The following is a 19,864-nucleotide window of genomic DNA, read 5'->3' as shown; positions in this document are numbered from 1 at the left end:
CAGATGATGATAATTATAACAGACAACCTTATGCTTACGATAAAAGTAACAGGCTTTATACTTCAATATGTTTTTATTTTTGTTTTCCTTGAAAGTTTTTTTTTTTTTTTGAAAGCATTATAGAGAGGAGAAACACAGAAAGATCTTCCATCTTCTGGTTCACTCCCCAAATGGCCACAATGGCCATAGCTGAGTTGATCTAAAGCCAGGAGCCAGGAGCTTTTTCTCAGTCTCCCACGTGAGTGCAGGGTCCAAGGCTTTGGGCCGTCCTCTACTGCTTTCCTAGGCCATAAGCAGGGAGTAGGATGGGAAGCAGGGCAGCCTGGAGATGAACTGGTACCCATATGGAATGCTGGTGCTTGGGAATGCGCTGGATCCCAAGGTTGATTCTAAAGCTGCTAATATTTAGTATTACTTCAATGAAAGTGCAGACTGGATGGAATTCAAAGGAGTGTGAGAGAGCAAATTTCATTAGACAATTTGGAAAAACATAATTCCAGAGTGCTGTCTGCAGTAATTTGGAAGAATGAGCAGGGTTCTTGTGGCGGAAGCATTCCTTGGAGCAGTGACACACATCAAGCATTTAGTTGAGGTTAGCCAGAGTAAAGGACTCCCATAGCAACCTAGTAAGTGGTGAGAGAGCAAGGAAGCTCAGAAATGAGTGAGTTTTATCAGAAATGAGAGTGAGAGGAGGACCAGTAGGTTTTCTCTTATGTTCATATCACTGGTATCTAGCACATTTATCTAATGCCTATTTAAAAAATAAGAAAAAATGGGGCCACTGTGGTAGCTCAGTAGATAATCCTCTGTGTTGCAGCCATGGAATTCCATGAGTGCAAGTGTGTGGCCTGGCTCTCCTCCACTTCCCATCCAGCTCCCTGCTTGTGTCTGGGAAAGCAGTTGAGAACAGCCCAAAATCTTGGAACCCTGCACCCACGTGGGAGACCTGGAAGAAGCTCCTGGCTTCAGATTGGCCCAGCTCTAGCTGTTGTGGCCTGTTGGGAAGTAAGCCAGCATAAGGAAGATCTTCTTCTTTTTGTTTCCCTCTCTCTCTTTCAAATAAAAATAGAATCTTTTTAAACTAAAAAAATTAAAAACAAAAATAAATTGTATATTTGGTTTTGTTAATTACATTTCTGTTATTTTTAGAGTATCTTAAGAAAAGCATTTTTATTTGTAGATACAATATTTTTGTTGTTGTTCTTTGAGAAGATTCATTTATTTTTACTTGGAAGATAAGGACACATCTTCCATCTGCTGAATCACTCTCCAAATGATTGTAATGGCTGGAGCTGGGATGATCCAAAGCTAGGAGCCCAGGAGCTCCTTCTATGTTTCCCACACTGGGTGCAGGGGCCCAAAACCTTGGGCTTTCTCCACTGCTTTTCTTTTCTAGGCTATAAGCAGGTAGCTGTATTGGAAGTCTAGAAGTCAGGGCTCAAATGGGCACTGATAGAATGCCAGCACTGCAGGCAGAGGGTTAACCTACTATGCCACTGCACTGGATCACAATTTTTTTCATTTTAATAAATTCCATTTACTTTGAACTAATTGTAGCGCCACTGTGTTCCTATATAGTGTCATCAACATCTAGTTATTGTACTACTTTTAGGATAGCATGTCTATATACTCTGAATGGGTTGATGCACCATTAAAACAAATACATTTGATGGGGTTGCTCACTGTTTGGCACTGATGCACTTATTGCAGTCAAATGCTCTACCACTGAGCTATACCCCCAGTGATGCACTTAGTGCATGGAGCTGATAATCATACATATGGACTGCGGGCTGATGGTCAGTAGCCAAGGTGTATTAACAGCATCCAACTTTCACAGACTGAGAATCAAGTTGGCTAAAGGAAGGAGAATTTGAAGCAGGATATGATTTACGTGTTAACTGCAAGAGAGGGGTTACTAGTAAACATTTTGTTCCTGTAGCAGGTGCCTTTCTCTTTGATCTGTTACCTGTACTTGAGGATATGGGAGTTCTCAAAATCCTGCTGGGAAGGGAAGCACCTCTCTGATTTGTTAGGTCAAACTGTAAACTGGAAGATTGGGGAGTCCCCAGCCTGTGCATGTCCGTACCAGCTGTTCCCAGAGAAGGGGATTGCAGCCTGCTGTGGCTCTACACTGGCAAAGCTTCCCAATATCCTGTCTTAATCAGTTCTCTTCCTACAGGAGCTGGCATTATGGTGTGGTGTGTTAAGCTGCGATGCTTGACATTGCATATAGGCACCAGTTCAAGTTCTGACTGCTTCACTTCCAATTCAGATCCAAGCTAACACATGTGGGAAAGCAGCAAAGATAACCCAAGTGGGACCCAGAAGACGCTCCTGGCTCCTGGCCCAGTCCTGGCCTATTGCAGCCATTTAGAATGAACCAGCAGATGGTTCTCTCTCTCTCTGTCTCTCTCTTTCCTTTTCCCTCTCTCTCCTTTTCTCCCTCTCTCTCTCTCTCTCCCTGTTTCTCCCTCCCTTCTCTTTCTTTAATTGTAACTCTGCCTTTCAAATATATATATTTCAAAGCTGAATTCATGTATATAATCTTTTTGTTAGAGTCATGAGAAGGAACTATAGGCTGGAGCTCTGAGATGCCTCTCCCCACTAAAACCTTCTTGCGTAGTGGCGGTGAGCTAGCTCTATACTGTCCAGTATGTAGCCACAACAGTCATGTCTGTCTGGCTAGTGGGATAGAGAAACTGAAATGTCGACTTAATTTAATTGAATAAAGTATAAGTAGCACATGTAGCTGGCAGCTGCCGTATCCAATAGTGCAGACCTAAGATGAGACTCCTAAGAGATTATCTGCTCTTCTGCTCTAGTACTTTTTTTTTTTTAAGTGAGTAAGGCAAGATTGAAGTCAGAAGCCTCCTGTCTCTGCAGTCAGGAGGGGGGATCCCCTAGAGGAAGACCCCTGCTCCAAATGTTGGAAGTTCTGCTACGACTTTTTTTTTTAAAGATTGATTTATTTTTATTTGAAATGCAGATTTTACAGAAAGAGGGACAGAGAGATCTTCCATCTACTGGTTCATTCCCCAAATGTCCACAACAGCTGTTGCTGAGCAAATCCAAAGCCAGGAGCCTGGAGCTGTTTATGGGTCTCCCATGTGGGTTGCAGGGGCCCAAGGACTGAAGCCATCCTGCACTGTTTTTCCAGACCTTAAGCATAGCAGCTGGGACACAAACTGACACCTATGGGATGCCAGTGCTACAGGGAGAGGATTAGCCTGCTACACTACAGCAAAGGGGTCAAGGCTTTATTTTTCCAAGTAAGGAAAATTAGTCACAGAGAGATGACATGACTCCCAGAGACCTCATATCTTTTTAAGAACAGAGCTGGGACTAAGGTATTATAATACTTATATCAGTCCTACTGCTAGATAGGACATATTGAAATTTTTAGATTACTAATGAAATGATTGTTATTATTTGAACTCTATTTGTCGTGTTTAATAATTACACACTTCACCTACCCTTTCTTGTACATCTCTGTTTCCACACAAATATACACTGTCCCCATTGGGAGCATGAAAAAGAAAATAGGTTTTAAGGATGAAATTTTCAAATTAACTAGGAAGTAATTTTAATTTCAGTTATTTTTAAGGGTTTATTCCATTTATTTGAAAGAGAATGACAGGGAGAGAGGGAGAGACTGAGAGATTAGTTGAGTTTGTTCATTCCCCAAATCGCAGGGTTGGACCAGACTGAAACCAGGAGCCTGGAAACTTGTCTGGGTCTTCTATGTGAATAGCAACAGATACACCATATTCTGCCGCTTTTCTAGAGAGATCCATTCTCTGGCTTACTCCCCAAATAGTCACAATGGCTGGAGCTGGGCCAACACGGAGCCAGGAGCCAGCAGGTTTTGGGGGGAGGGGTTCCTCCTGGGCGCATGGGCCCAAGGAGTATGGACATCATCCTGTGCATCCCTAGGTGCATTATTAGGTAGCTATTTGGGTAGTGGAACAGCTGGATGATAAACCAGCACCCCTGTGGGATTCTGGCATTGCAGGTAGTAGCTTTTCTCTGCTAGACCACAGTGCTGACCCCAGCAAATAGTTTTTAATTGTATGTTTTCAATGAATGTTAATGGAAAATTCTTAAAATTCCTATTATGGTCCCTATATTCAAGATGTTCAAAATGTGGGGTCATTGTGACATAGCAGATAAAACCTGCACCCTGAAACACTTGGCATTCTGTATGGGCACTGGTATGTATTTCTGTTGCCCCACTTCTAGTCCAGCTCCATGATAACAGCTTGGGAAAAACAGGAAAGATGGTCCAAGTGCTTGGTCCCCTGTGATCCACGTGGGAGACACTGATGAAACTCCTAGCTCCTGGCTTCAGCGTGGCCCAGTCCGCCTGGCACTTGGCAGCAATGTAGGGAATAAACCAGTAGATGAAAGTCTCTCTCTCTCTGTCTCTCTCTCTCTCACACACACACTCTTCCAAATAAATATATTCTTTTCATTTATTATAATTATTTTATGATACAGTTTCATAGTCTCTGGGATTTCCATAGTTCCCTTCTCCAATTTCCTCTATTTCCTGGAATGTGCCCTCTCTGCTTCAGCTTGGCTAGTATTTCTCTGTTTAAAAATGTTCTTACCCTATTCTGCCATTTTGATTTTTTTAAAATAGATTTTCTTAAACATTTATTTATTTTTGCTTGAAGGCAGATTTACGCAGTCAGAGAGAAAGATCTCCCATCCACTGGGTCACTTCTCAAGTGGCCACCATGGCTGGAGCTGAGCCAGTCTGAAGCCAGGAGCCAGGAGCTTCTTCCGAGTCTCCCACATGGGTGCAGGGCCCCAAGGCTTTGGGCCATCATCAACTGCTTTCCCAGGTCACAAGCAGGGAACTGGTAGGGAAATGGAGCAGCTGGGGGTATGAACCAGCACCCATATAGGATCCTGGCACATGCAATGCAAGGATTTTAATTACTGGGTTACTGCGCTGGACCTAGTACAGTTTTTTAGTTTTGTTTTGTTTTTAAGAAAAGGTGTTTAAAATAAGTGAAAAATAACTGAAGTTTAGGCTCCTGCATTGTCAACATCAGAAGAAAACTGGGTACTTTGTAGTGCTGCCACCTTTAGTAGGTGGGCAAACGGAGCTGTTGTCCCAGTTCATATTGGAGATGACTAGAGCTCCGGGTTTTCACTTCACAGGCTTGTGTTCTTTCCCTGATAACACTGTCACCTCTCTGAGCTTCACAGACAGCTAAGCCCAAGGATACTCCAGTGCCTGGTGTTCTATTTAGCTGCCGGTACCTGGCCTAAAGTTTGATACTAACTTCACCTTGTCATTAGGTGCTAGGAACAGCTTTACCAAGATCCTGAACCAAATAATTAAAACCAATTTTTACCTCCAATATTAAAAAGCACAATTGAATTTTCTTATAGATCTCAAAAACTTTTACAAGATTCATTTATTTTTATTGGAAAGTCAGATTTACAGAGAAGGAGACAGAAAGCTCTTCCATCCACTAATTCACTCCCCAAGTGGCGGCATTGGCTGGAGCTGAGCCAATCTGAAGCCAGGAGCAAGGAATCTCTTTCAGGTCTTTCATGTGGGTGCAGAGATACAAGGTGTTTTGTCCATCCACCACTGGTTTCCCAGGCCACAAACAGGGACCTGAATGGGAAGTGGGTCAGCTGGGACATTAACTGGTGCCCATATGGGATCTTGGCACTTTGTAGGGTGAGGATTTAGCCCCTGAGCTGTTGCGTCAGGCCCACAGGTCTCAAATTTGAAGGCCCATTTTGATGTTTATGTGGGATACTTGCTGCATAATCTGCTGATGTTTGTCACTGCGTGTGTCATAACATGCTTACTCATTGTTGAAGTGCACTGGGGAAAACGCGCTCGTTGTCATGAGCTGAATTGATGAGAAGTCAAATGTTGTGTCTCTGACTGCTGAGAAGCCAATATAAAATGCTAAACAAATTGGTAACTAGGAGAAGGAAAGACATTGTTTTATTGAGCAGTGCCACTCTTCATCGCTCACTGCATTTAGACAGATCTGTTTAAATTATGCCTATAAAACTGTCATAGAAAACAAAAATAATTATAAACATAAACTTAAAAAAAAACCATTGATGTATTTTGATGAGCAAATGTGTTTCAGAGGTAAAAGACAGATTGCAGTAAACTAACAGACTCTTCAGGCCCACATATGTGACATTTGAACTTCCCTAGCTAGCAAAGGGTCTGACTGATACCAAAGAACGAATTCATCAGGTAAGAAATGTGAGGAAAGTTCAAAAGCTTCATGGAAAATACAGTAAGATTTTATTTTGATTTTGGGGGAATCAAGATGGCGGAATAGGGTAAGGACACGTTTAAATGGATGGAGAAGCATTTAACCAGAATGAAGCAGAGAGGACATATTTCAGGAAATACGAAAGGACAGAACAACAGCAGAGGGGTACCTGGAGACTGACAGACACAGGAAAGCAGCGGGCACAGCAGTGTGGTGTTGCAGTGATTGATATTCCAGCACGGTGATCTAAACTCCACCAGCAGCTGGAACTCCACCAGTAACCAGGTGGGAAGGGACTTTCACTGGGAGCTTGGGAGGGAAACCCAGACGGGGAACTGTCTGTCCTGCTGGTCCGTTTGATTTGACCAGGAGCAGAGACAGAGCAGCAGATCCCAGGAGGGCAGTGCGAGAACAGCGAGGATTTCATAGCCCAGTCAGCCCCCTAGAGCTGAATTGGGCGCCATTTTACCTAAGGAGGAAAGGGCAAGGGAAAGGACTGAGCATGCTCTGAGCGGGGAGTGAGCTCATTTCTTACTCAGTGAACTGCAACGACGTGGCATTCTACGGGTTCGATCTGGGGCAGTCTGGGTAGCCCTTGGATCTGACAGCCAGTAGATCAAGAACTGTAATGGTAGCACGTTGGGCGCCATTTTGCGCACTGTGGCAATAGCTTTGGGATGGCAGGGGACAGCAGTGAACTGCGCATGTGCTGAGCTTGCAAGAACTCGCTGAGGTCCCGCAGGAAAATAATACTGACTGTGGCATCTTACCGGTCAAAACAAGTCTGTTTGGCACCCAGACCTAACATCCAACAAGTTCCAACAAGATCAGCGCCACCAACAACCTAACCAGATAGTATACCTGGTGTCTCTTTAATCCTGGGACCTGCTCCAACCAGAAGAGGGAGAAAGGTTGCAGAGACAACAGTGCAGCCTCAGCACGGTATCACAGGAGGTGGAGAGTGGTGAGTCAAGAGCTGGGGCTGTGGAGACCATGGTAGATATCTGACATAAGAAGCCAGACCTGGAACTCGCTGGAGGTTGTGGCACAAGTGGCTGCAAGCAAAAAGTTGTGTACCAACTGCAATAAGTAAAATCACATTGTAGACCTGTGGATGACACAGCTTAGAAACCTGCCCCAAGAAGAAGACTCTGCTAACCAGAAGTACAATGATCAAGAGCCAAAGAAGAGACAAAGGCACAATGAATATGACTGAAAACTCCCCTGCAAAGGAGCAAAACCCTATGCCAACCTCAGTGTTAACTGAGGAAGACATTGAGAAAATGGGGGACACAGAATCCATAAGACTCATTTTAAAGATTCTGGTCAAAAATGAGAAGTTAATGCAAGAGTTCAAAGAATTTAAGGAAGTAGTAAAGCAAATCAAGACTGGAATATCAGAAATTAAGAACATAGTAGAGCAAATTACAAGTACAGTGGAGAGTTAAGGGAATATGGAACTGCATCGTAAAATGATAGCAATAATAATAAAATGTGAAAAAATAAATAAATGAATTCTATAGTATTTGAATACTAAAAAAAGAAAATACAATTAAAATATACTTAATTCAATGTAATTTAAAAATATGCAAAGGTTTTTATAGTACATGCTTTCCATGAAATATTTGTTTATTTTATTGGTTCGAAAGGCAGAGTTAGGGAGAGAGAGATTTTACAGCCACAGTAAGTGGTTGGCTGCAGTTGTGTAGTCGTTAAGGATTATGGCAGAGTCCTGAGCCAAGGATATCATCAAAGAGTACCTCAAATGCAATAAATGAACAAATAAACATTTGGCTCACACACAAAAGAAGTATTGCTCCTTAGAAAGCTCTTCCTTCGTCCTTGTTGAATGGATAATCTGTGGAAATTATTCTGGTATATGATTAACACTGGGAGAGTTAGTTATTTATGTGCCAGGATCTGGTACATAGTAGGTGCTCTGGCAGTATTTATGTATTTTTTTTAATTTTTAATTTTTGGTGATATTTACATAATTGACAAGTAATGCACGCACATGAGGACCACTGATTAGGTTGGGGAGGGTCAAGGTGGAAGGGACAAATGCTTCCAAGTTTCCTTATATGACCTTTTCTCCTGTATTTGGGGTGGGAGGATGGAGGATGCCAAAACAAATCACTACCCGGGAATGGGGGCTGTCCACTGGATGTCATCTTAGATACCCCATTGTGAGAGCACTGAATCCTAGCCACTAGACCATCACCCCATTGTGAAGAACAGTGTCCCAAAATATTGCTTGAATAGTTTTGATAGTTCTGAGACACTCTTACTGTTGTTAGTATTTATGTGTTGAATACCATGATCAATCCCCCTTCATCCCTACAATTTTGGTAATTATTGAAGTGCTTCTACTATTATGCAGAAATATGATTCCTGATAATTACTGTATTTTTGCATGAAGTGGATAACAAGTAATTAAAAGTAGTTTGCTGTCTTTAAGTATGAGAAGAGGATTTTAGGAACGAATTACAAAAACGTATGAAGTAGTTGGGAGGCTTAAGTATTTAATATATTTAAGTAAAAATAACAATGTTTTCTGAGATTTATCAGAAATGGGAGATGGAATGCTTTTTTAACTAAAAATATCTTTTCTATGCATCTTTCACAGGTGGGAAAACTTACAACTACTCCTGTGGGTCTGATATATGCATCTGTGAGTGTGCATGCAGCCAAAGAAGAGGAATCCAAAAAGCATCTAGTGAGACCGGAGCAGGTAATTGCCTACAAACGTTTTTGAAGTTTGCATAATATAAGAGCTAAGTGTTTTTTGTTACCTGTGTTGATGAAACAGATATTTTTTTAAAAGATTTTATTTTTATTGGAAAGGCAGATATATGGAGAGGAGGAGAGACAGAGAGGAATAGCTTGCATGCAATGATTCACTCCCCAAGCGACTGCAATGGCTGGAGCTGAGCCATTCCAAAGCCAGGAGCCAGGAGCTTCCTCCAGGTCTCCCACACGGGTGCAGGATCCCAAGGCTTTGGGCCGTCCTTGACTGCTTTCCCAGGCCACAGGCAGGGAGCTGGATGGGAAGCGGGGCTGCCAGGATTAGACCTGCTGCCCTTATGGAATCCTGGCACGTTTTTTAATCCTTTTTTGAAGGTTTATTTACCTGAAAAGTAGAGTGGCAAAGGAGAGACAGTGAGATTGTGACACAAAGTAAGAGAGGGAGGGAGGGAGAGAGAGAGAATATCTTCTACCCTCTGGTTCACTCTCCAGATGCCTATAGTAGGCAGGGCTAAGCCAACCTAAAGCCAGAAGTCAGAAATTCCATGCAGGTATCTCACGTGGATGATAGAAACCCAAGTTGTTGGGCCATCACCTGCTGCTTCCCAAGCACGTTAACAAGAAGCTGAAAAATCCGAAGGTGAGGCTCGGTCCCAGATACTCCATATGGGATGCAAGTGTCCCAAGCAGTGACATGTCTGACTCCGGGTGCCATAACGCAACACCTTGCATTTGAGATCTTTATAAGATACATTCTGTAAGTTGAGAGAAGTAGTCATAAGGTATTTCAAAAATATATGTTATATATAATTCAAATATCTAAACATCTTTTTTTTTTAAGGATTTGTTTGCTTGGAAGACAAAATGGCAGAGAGGGAAGGAGAGAAAGGTCTTCCATCTACATGACTGTAATAGCTGGGTCTGTGTGAGGCCAAAGCCAAGGACCTGAAACCCCACGTGGGTCTCCCGCATGGATGGCAGGGGCCCAAGTACTTGGGCTATCTTCTGCTCCTTTCCCAGGCACAGTAGTTGCAAGTTGAATTGAAAGTAAGGCAGCCTGGATTGGAACCCAGTGTGCTAGATTAATTACTGGCCCTTGAAACATCTCATTCGAATTTCAGTGAACACACTGGGATCCCATATGGGTGACGGTTCTAATCCCGGTAGCTCCACTTCCCATCCAGCTCCCTGCTTGTGGTCTGGGAAAGCAGTCGAGGATGGCCCAGGGCCTTGGGACCCTGCACCCGTATGGGAGACCTGGAAGAAGTTCCTGGCTCCTGGCTTCGGACCGGCATAGCATCAGCTGTTGCACTCACTTGGGGAGTGAATCACCAGACGGAAGATCTTCCTCTCTGTCTCTCCTCCTCTCCATATATCTGACTTTGCAAGAAAAAGAAATAAATCTTTAAAAATGAATAAATAAAGGAAAATATGTATTTTTTTTTTTAGTTTTTGTGCAGGTACAGCCAACATTGCATAATCTCAGATAAGTAGGATCATTAAGATCTCAGTTTGGGGAATGATCATAAGTATTTTCTAATTCAGCTCCCTGTGTGATACTCTAATCCCTTTCACAGTTGGCACAAATCGAGGCCATTCATCTTTTACATGGATAAAATACCGGATAAAGGAACCGAAGGAGTGTGTTTCATTTCTCGTTGAACGTAAAGTCTTTCCTTACAGCAAACATAACTTCTCATAACTTCTGCCCGTCGGTATTGTACCATGTGCATCACTGTCATCAGAAAAAATTCTTATCTCTTTTCCAAAGAAGCAACCCTTAAAATGTCAACTATTCTTTCAGTAATTTTACTTCCTGGATAAGCATATTCATTTCTTTGGTCAGTCCTTGTATGTCATAACTTTAGCTTCCTGCAGCATGGTTGTTATTTTCTTTAGTTTTAAAGTATTTTGAGTCTTGAAGATAGATTCAGACTCTAACCTCTTACCTATCATATACCTATTAATCTGTGTGGGTATTTATTTTTCTTTTGAGTGCTCACTATCAAAAATACTTATAGCCAGTCTTTGACTGTGGTATAGTGAGCTTGTGATTCTTTAAAATTCATGAATTTTGCAAAACACTAGGGACTTTTTGGACTCCGTTGCAAGTGTATTTCTGCCTTTTTAAATGTTGTGCTGTTGACCTTGCCTGACACGTGAACCTGCTGAGCTACAGTTGTGAAGATTCTGATTCTATTCACCATTGTGCTATTTATTTATTCTGGCCTCAGGTCCCTCCTAAGATTTATCTATTAATAATATGTTTTGAGTCAGACTGGTCTAAATCTGAATCATGACTCTTCTACGTAATAGCTGTATGATATTGTTAAGGCTTCTTAATGCAGTTGTAAGTACTCCGTCATGTAAGTGTACCACCATCCATTGTATGCTTTGTATAAATTTGTAGAAATTAACAATATTACTACTTTGCTATTACAATCAGTGCTTATTGAAACTCCCTGTACCTAAACCTTGATATAAATCTATATTTCCTTAGGATACATTTTTTAGAAGCATAATTATAGCTCAGAAAGCATTTTAAAAATCTAATATATTGACAGGCTAACATATATAAAGGTAAGATAACACTTCAAATATAGCTCCTCTTATATGTGAGATACTATCCTTTTTGTAAAGGCTTCTGTCTTTATTTCAAAGGCAGAAGGAAGGAAAGAGAAAGGATTTTGTTTTTCCAATTCTGCTGTTCACTCCCCAAATGCCTGCAATAGCCAGATCTGGCCAAGCTGGAGCTACGAGCCACAGACTCCATCCTGGAATCCTGCGTAGATAGCAGGGGCCCAAGTACTTTGGACAGTTCTCCCTTCCCTTACCTGACTCAGTAGCAGGGGGCTTGGTCAGGAGTGGAACAACCCAGGCTCAAACCAGGGCTCCAGGAGGCTGCCATTGCAATTGATGGCTTAATTCACTATATCACAATGTTGGATCCTAAAGTACTATTCTAAGTACTGAGTGAAGCTTTATTAGTTTTCCTCAGAACTGTAGATTCACTTCCCTGTACAATTTCTAACTCTTAGTATTGTTTCTCTTTCTTCTTACTAGTCTTAGAACTGTGACATTTTAAAACCTTCTTTGATATCCCTGTATTTGGATAGCTCAAAATATAGGTATCAAAGTAAGCAGAATTTGTTCCTAGTAGAATTTACATATTTTTAATTTAAAATAAAAAAATCAGTGTTCTGTACTATATTATAGAATGCATGAGAGTCCTTGACATTAGTTGTATTCCATAGTGAGCAGACTCTCCTCTCAGTGGAGACTACAGTAATGTCTTACTGGTTGATGCATAAAAATCTCACAGTACAGTTGAAATCCTTTTATCATAAACCTTCCAGCTATGCTTGAATACCCATGACTTAGAAGGAAAATTTGTTAAAGTGCTGAATCTTAACCATTCTGATTCCTTTGAGACTTTGATGAAAACTTTGTTATGCTCCTCCTAGAAAAGTGCATATATAAGGGCCAAATGTGATAGCCTAGTAGCTAAATCCCTTGCCTTGCAGCCGCCAGGATCCCAAATGGGTGGCAGTTCATGTGCTGGCTGCCCCTCTTCCCATCCAGCTTCCTGCTAGTCATGAGCCCAGCGCGATAACCTAAGTGGTTAAATCCTCACCTTGAAACTGCTGGGATCCCTTATAGGTGCCAGTTGGTATCCTGGCTGCTCCACTTCTCATCCAGCTCCCTGCCTGTGGCCCGGGAAAGCAGTCAAGGATGGCCCAAAGCTTTGGGACCCTGCACCCGTGTGGGAGACATGAAAGAAGCTCCTGGCTCCTGGCTTTGGATTGGCTCAGCTCCAGCCATTGTGGTCGCTTGGGGAGTGAACCATTGGGTAGAAGATCTTTCTGTCTCTCCTCCTCTCTGTAAATATGACTTTTATCAGTATAAATAAATAAATAATCTTTTTAAAATTTGCATATACAAAATTTTATTTTTCATAGGCCCCAGATAAAGAACCTCTTCTAAACTGTAGATCTAATGTATAATAGGATATCAATTAAGAGCCAGCAGATTTATGTGGGGATAGGTTAAGACCACTCAAATACCAAGTTTGAATTTGGAACTGTAAAGAATTAAGAGTATGGGGACAGGCCCAGCGGCATGGCCTAGCGGCTAAAGTCTTCACCTTAAACACAACACAACGGGATCCCTTATGGATGCCGGTTCTAATCCCCGCAGCCCCACTTCCCGTCCAGCTCCCTGCTTGTGGCCTGGGAGAGCAGTCCAGCATGACCCAAAGCCTTGACACCTGCAGCCGCATGGGAGACCCGGAAGAGGTTTCTGGTTCCCAGCTTCAGATCAGCATAGCTTTGGCCGTTGCACTCACTTGGAGAGTGAATCATCGGACAGAAGATCTTCCTCTCTTTCTCTCCTCCTCTCTGTATATCTGACTTTGTAATACAAATAAATAAATCTTTAAAAAAAAAAGAGAATGGGGACATAATAAACACGATGTAAGTAATTTTGCCTACTCTAATGTAGTGTATCCATGCACAGTTCTTTTTCTAGGACAGAGGTGAGATTTCCATACCAGCATAGAATCTACTGCATATACACATGTACATATACACACATGTATATACATACACACACACATATATACATATACAAAGGTATGTATAAAATGCATCTTTAATATAAAAATATATACCTCTGACCTAAGTACAATGACTTCTGTTCATGCATTCGTTTTTTTTCCCATAACTTTTTTTTATTACTGTTCCATTTTATGACACAGGAACCTCATGCATTAGTTTTAAAAGAGGCAGACTAACTCTTTATTCCTAGTATGAGTTGCAGAAGGTCACTTGGTAGTAAAAGTTTTCTTGTGACCTAATACTTGAAAAGTTTAAAAACTTACCATCTAATTTTCTGAAGAAAATGTAAGTTTTAGAAAGTTGACAATTTTGTGCATATTTACCTTGCACAAGATGATGTTTTGAAGAATATGAATACATAACTAGTGGACTATTTTTATAACATATGCATATCACACTTTGTAGTGAGATTAGTTTAGATTTACTCTTTTAGCATTTTTCAGAAATGTAGCATTATCTGGTATAGTCTTAAGTTTGTTGATAGAGGAAGAAATCCAAAGATATTTTCATTTAGTTTCCTTGCTGTTTGATTTGCAAACCTGATTTTCCCTGATTATGTCTACCATAAACTAACAGCAAAATAAAATTGCTTTCCTTTAAAAATATGTTTATGTGTGAGAAAGAGAAAAAAAATTCCCACCTACTAGTTCACTTGCCAAAATCCGCACCATAACAGAGACTGACCCAGGGAAAGTCTGCAGCTGGGAGCTGGGAATTCTGTCAAGGTCTCTCTTGTGGCTGGCAGAACCCAAGATGCTGTGTTTTCCAAAGGTCCACAGATAGCAGGAAGCTGGAATTGAGAATGAAGCTGGGATTTGAACCCAGACATTCTAAAAAAAAAATTATTCCTTTTGATTTGAAATGCAGGTTTACAGAGGGAGACACAAAGATCATGAAAACACTGGCTCAAGTGGACCCCAGGAGCCTCAGTCCTCTTCTGGGTCTCCTACACGGGTGCAGGGTCCCAAGGCTTTGGGCCACCCTCTGCTGCTTTCTTTCCCAGGCCACAAGCAGTGGGCTGCATGGAAATTTGAGCAGCTGTAACATGAAGTGGCACCTGCATGGAATCCCTGCGCTTGAAGGGAGAGAATTAGCCAATCTAGCCATTGCACTGGGCCTGAACCAAGACTGAACCAAGATATTCTTTTTTCTTTCTTTCTTTTTTTTTTTTTTAGTCTATTTTTACTGGAAAGTCAGATATACAGAGAAGAAGATATTCCGTTCGATGGTTCATTCAGCCACAACACCTGGAACTGAGCCAGTCCAAAGCCAGGATCCAGGAACTTCCTACAGGTCTCCCATTTGGGTGCAGGGTCCCAAGGCATTGGGCCATCCTCCACTGCTTTCCCAGGCCAGAAGCAGGGAGCTGAATGGGAAGTGGAGCTGCCAGGATTAGAACGGGCACCCATATGGGATCCCGGCACGTTCAAGGCAAGGACCGTTGCCTCTAGGCTACCGCACTGGGCCTAGAATCTAGACATTCTTTCATGGGATGCAAGAAGCCAGTGCCTTTTTTTAAAAAATTGATTACATTGCATTATGTGACACAGTTTTATAGGCTCTGGGATTCCCCCTTTCCCTCCCCAACCCCCCCCCCCATGGTGGATTCTTGTTGCATTACCACAGTTCAAATTCAGTTGAGATTCTTTCCTTGCAAGCATCTACAAAGCATAGAGTCCAGCATCTTATTGTCCAGATAAGTTCAACAGAGAAGCCAGTGTCTTAAGTGAAATGTCTGCACTTGCCTTTTTTTTTTTAAGATTTATTTATTTTTATTGGAAAGTAAGATATACAGAGAGGAGGAGAGACAGAGAGGAAGATCTGCTCTCTGGTGATTCACTCCCCAAGTGACCGCAATGGCTAGAGCTGAGCTAATTCCAAGCCAGGAGCCAGGAGCCTCTTCCAGGTCTTCCACCTGGGTGCAGGGTCCCAAAGCTTTGGGGTATGTCCAACTGCTTCCCCAGGCCACAGGCAGGGAGCTGGATGGGAAGTGGAGCTGCTGGGATTAGACCTGGTGCCCATATGGGATCCTGGCGCATGCAAGGTGAAGACTAGCCACTAGGCTATAGGGCCGAGCCCACATGAACTATATATATTAATGTGAACAATCCTGCATGCTGTTTTTCTTTATCTTTTTTTTTTATAGCTTAACATTGAATTTCTGTAGTTTAACCAATTTTTTTCATGTAGTTGTAAATTTTGCTTCCCTAGTTTATGTTATCCTGTGGTTATACCCCAATTTACTTGCCTTTTCTACTGTTAATGAGAGTTTTACTTATTTCCAGATTTTTGCAATTAAAGAACTCCAGTGGACACACACACACAAACACACACACACAAATATTTCTAAGTCGTAGTTGTTTCTCTAAAGATATTTAAGACTAGAATTAATGGATAATATGCTCTATGATGTTACTTCTAATTTCTGGTCCCTGTATGATCTTTAGAACGAGTTTATTGTATCATCCCTGCATTGCAGATGGTTTTTAAAATCATTTTGTTAGAATTCGTAATTGCTTTTGAAGATTTCTCTTCTTCCATTTTACTAGAAAAGGCAGTCTATATATTTTGTTTCTTTTTGCATGAACTTTTCTTTTACCTCTAGCTCCCTATTTATGCTGCACCACCTCTCGAATCTAAATATGTTGAAGAGCAGCCTGGTCACTTACAAATGGGCTTTGCATCCATCCGTACTAGAGCTGGTCGTTATATTGGCTGGTGCAAGGTAAGTCAATTCTAGTAATGATTAAATATCAGGCTCCTGAAAAATTATCCATTCATCATGTAATAATCATACTGTTAACGTGTGAAAATAACCCCAAAAGTTAGTGGCTTAAAATAGCAACTGTTGTATAGTGTCTCATGGGTTTTTTTTGAGTGGGAAATTTGCTTAGAGTTCAGATAGCCAATTCTTTTGTTACATATAGTGCTGACAGAGGTCATTCAGTGCTATTCATCTGGCAAACGCACTGATCTAGAAACTCCAGGACAGTTCATTTTCATCTCTGGCACCTTGTCAAAAGTGTCCGGAAGGCAGTGCTCCGCTAGTATTGTTGACTAGAGCACCTACCCGTGGTAGTCAGATAGTTACACGAACAATTTAGGGCTCCTAGAAATGATGCTTCAGGTACTAGGCAGACTTTGCCAAGCTTCTTACCAGTTTTATGTGTGCTGTAAGTTCACTTCTGCAGCATTTGTTGGTTAAATTAATCAATATGGCAAGCTCAGTTTTAAAAAAGAGGCAAATTGAATTCTATTTTTCAGTAAGAGTAACAGCAGTGAATTGGTAGCCATATTTAAACTTCTGTATCACCATTGCATAGATTAAAGTAGTTCAGAAAACATTTTTGTCACTGAAAAGTTACACTTCCTTTCGCATAAAAAGTTCAGAAATTAATGCTGAATTGTTGGTTTTTGGTGGAGCAAAGTGTTATTCACTTGTTGGGTTTAGTTCATGAGACCATTCTGACAGTAGTCAACTACTGGGCAAAGTGAAATTTGCCTCACTCTAATACTTAGGCTTCAAGTAGCAATACCTAGTAGTAGAGTGGTGGAATAAGCTGGTAGAACTCTGATGTTAATTTATTATTACCTAAGCAGATGTGTTAGCATCTTCATTGCTGATATTTCAATAATGATGTTGGTACCAGTGTTTTCATCATTATCCTCATAACTTTTCCCCAATTACAACCTATCTATGCATGAACTCTTGCATTTTTTAGTTCTAATCTGTTTAAGAAAGAAAACTCTAATGAGCTTATGAGAAATAATTTATCGTTAAGTTAAATACCAAATTGACATGCTCGTCATTCCAGGTGATATTTCAAACATCTGATGAATATGTGGTATTGTTTTTGAAATTTGTGTTTGTCATACACTTGTAATGGTGTTGCTTGTACTAGACACCTCTAATAGTTCAGTCTCTGAGGGCAATATCTTAAGTAATTATGGTCTGAATCATGCTTTGCAGGCTATATATCAATAACTAGATGACTCAGACTTGAGTCTCCTGAGACCTAATCTTCCATAGAAGTTTCACATTTGTCTTCAGTGAGGAAATTGTTCCTGCGACAGCTTTAAATTACTGCTGTAACTATGGTACAACTTGGTACTAAAAGAACATTTTATTCTGCTAGCATGCTGAAGTAGGTTGAAGAAAGCACTTTCCCAAGTATCTTGTCTTCAGTATAAACAAGTTTTCCTTTATAATTTTCTCCTGAAAACATAATATATTCTGTAAAAATGATGTCTTTCTCTAATTACCTTTTCAACAGCAGAATGGACACTAGCGTGGGTAGCGTACTTTCTACCCTGTGATCAATGTTAAATTTAGGGTAGTTTTTTCATCCTAATGCACACTAAAAAAGTTGGAAGATGAAACTCTTTCCTTTAGACTTTTGTTTTTATCTCTACTTTCTCCACAACTTGGTATATTGTTGCCATTGCATCTTTATTAATCATGCTACTTCTAAGTTGAAATACGCCTTCTTTCATGTTTTATTTAAATTCCTTTCATTTTTCAAAGCTATTGTAAAATAAGATGATAAATCTTTATATTGCTTTATTGTCTTTTCTGTGAGCTGTTCTAATAAATTTATGGATATTACCCACTTACGTGACGAAAAGAGTAAGCACATTGTCTATGTTAAACAGAATGAAGAACAAGAAATGAACAGAAGCTGTTAAGCCATAGTGAATAAATACACAAGCTGCATTTATATTTGAGTCTGATGCTAAGTCAGCTCAGAGAGATGTAGGCTGTTTTACCTTATTATAAACTGTTTCAGAAATGTACATGTCCTTTTTTTTTTTCCCTTTTCCCCTTTTTTGCTTAGAGTGTTTATGTCTTTGTGAAAAATGGGATAACAGATACAGTGCAATTTGGAAAAGGTAAGTAAATTATTCATAATTAGAAATGTTCTATTGTGTCTTTTTGTAAAGATTTATGTATTTGTTTAAAAGAGTTACACACACATGCCTACAGAGAGACAGAGAGAGAGAGAGAGAGAGATCAATTTTCCATCTGCTATTTCACTCTCCAAGTGTCCACAACAGCCAAGGTAAGGCAATGCTGAAGCCAGGAACAGGAGCTTCTGCCATGGTTCCCGCATGGGTGCAGGGCCCTAAGCACTTGGGTCATCTTCCACTGGTTCCTCAGGTGCATCAGGGAACTGAATCCAGAGTGGAGCAGCTGAGACACAAACCAGCACTCCAGTGGGATTTGAGATTCCGGTATTGCAGTAGGAAGCTTAGTTGTCATCATCACAATGCCTGTTGTGCCTTTAAGTTGGACTATTTAAATATGAGAAAGATTTATTATCCATTATCAAACTTTTTCCTACTTAAAAGATACTATATATTGTAGTTTATTGGTAATATATGAATAGTCTTGATAATAATAACAGGAAAAATATGTGCCATTTATTTAGCAGTTATTATATGCTAAGGCATTGAACAAAGCACTTTACATAATTTAAATAATTGTTGTAACAATTCTATGTGTTGATATTATAGTTATTTCTATTTCACAGGGGAAGAAACTAAGTTTGGAAAGATTAAAGTAGGTTACCAAGGCCACATAACTAGAAAATGCTAGTGCCTACATTAGAAGTTCTATTTTGGCTATAAAATCCGTATTATATTCTTATAAATAAAAAAAATTATCTCCAATTCCTATTAATATAAGTGGGTTTTATTTGTTGAAATATATGCTTCACTATTACTTGCTAGGATATCATATAATCAATCACTGTAAAATATTTAAATTAATATTAAAAGCAATGTTTTGACTCATTAGCTTGCTGGTTGTTTTCTGTAGTAGGTATCGCTTGCTCATATAGCTTACTAATATTCTTGTCTGGTACTGGTTGTCAAAATAGATATGTGTGTGGGGGGGCAGAAAGATCAGCTAAAATTTTAAATGTCTCCTTGATGTTGATGATCTGAATTTTAACTATCATTATTTAGTGCATTAAGAATTACTTCAAAATGATACCCTTCATTAATCTTTAAGAATTGGATTAAATGTGATAACCACAACTAGTCAGCTAGGATAGAACACTGTTATTTTTGAAATCAAAAACAACTTAAATATTTGTAAAGCCAAGGCATCTGGAGTTTTGCCCATTCTTCTGCTGTTTGGCCTGGCTCTCATCTCCTAATCACGATGAACACCAAGAGCCATGCCGCTGTGAGATTATTGGAGAACACTGGCAAGCAAGGTCTAGTAGGTGTGTGTAT

At 40.5% G+C, this 19,864-nt stretch overlaps 1 protein-coding gene across 1 annotated transcript in view; it reads left to right on the top strand.

Annotated features, from left to right (window-relative positions):
• Nucleotides 1–19,864, top strand: part of APOOL (apolipoprotein O like) — an 82,852-nt gene that overhangs the window by 25,974 nt on the left and 37,014 nt on the right. Inside the window, exons 2-4 of the mRNA XM_040999699.1 lie at nt 8,890–8,994; nt 16,230–16,349; nt 18,460–18,514. Of these exons, the coding sequence (XP_040855633.1) occupies nt 8,890–8,994; nt 16,230–16,349; nt 18,460–18,514 (280 nt within the window). The remainder of the gene's footprint in view (nt 1–8,889; nt 8,995–16,229; nt 16,350–18,459; nt 18,515–19,864) is intronic.

This window comes from Ochotona curzoniae, unplaced genomic scaffold (assembly GCF_017591425.1).
Source record: "Ochotona curzoniae isolate NIBS_2020 unplaced genomic scaffold, NIBS_Ocur_1.0 scaffold_1852, whole genome shotgun sequence".
Taxonomy (NCBI): domain Eukaryota; kingdom Metazoa; phylum Chordata; class Mammalia; order Lagomorpha; family Ochotonidae; genus Ochotona; species Ochotona curzoniae.
The sequence above is the reverse complement of the archived record's forward strand: the minus strand, read 5'-3'. Positions and strand labels throughout refer to the sequence as shown.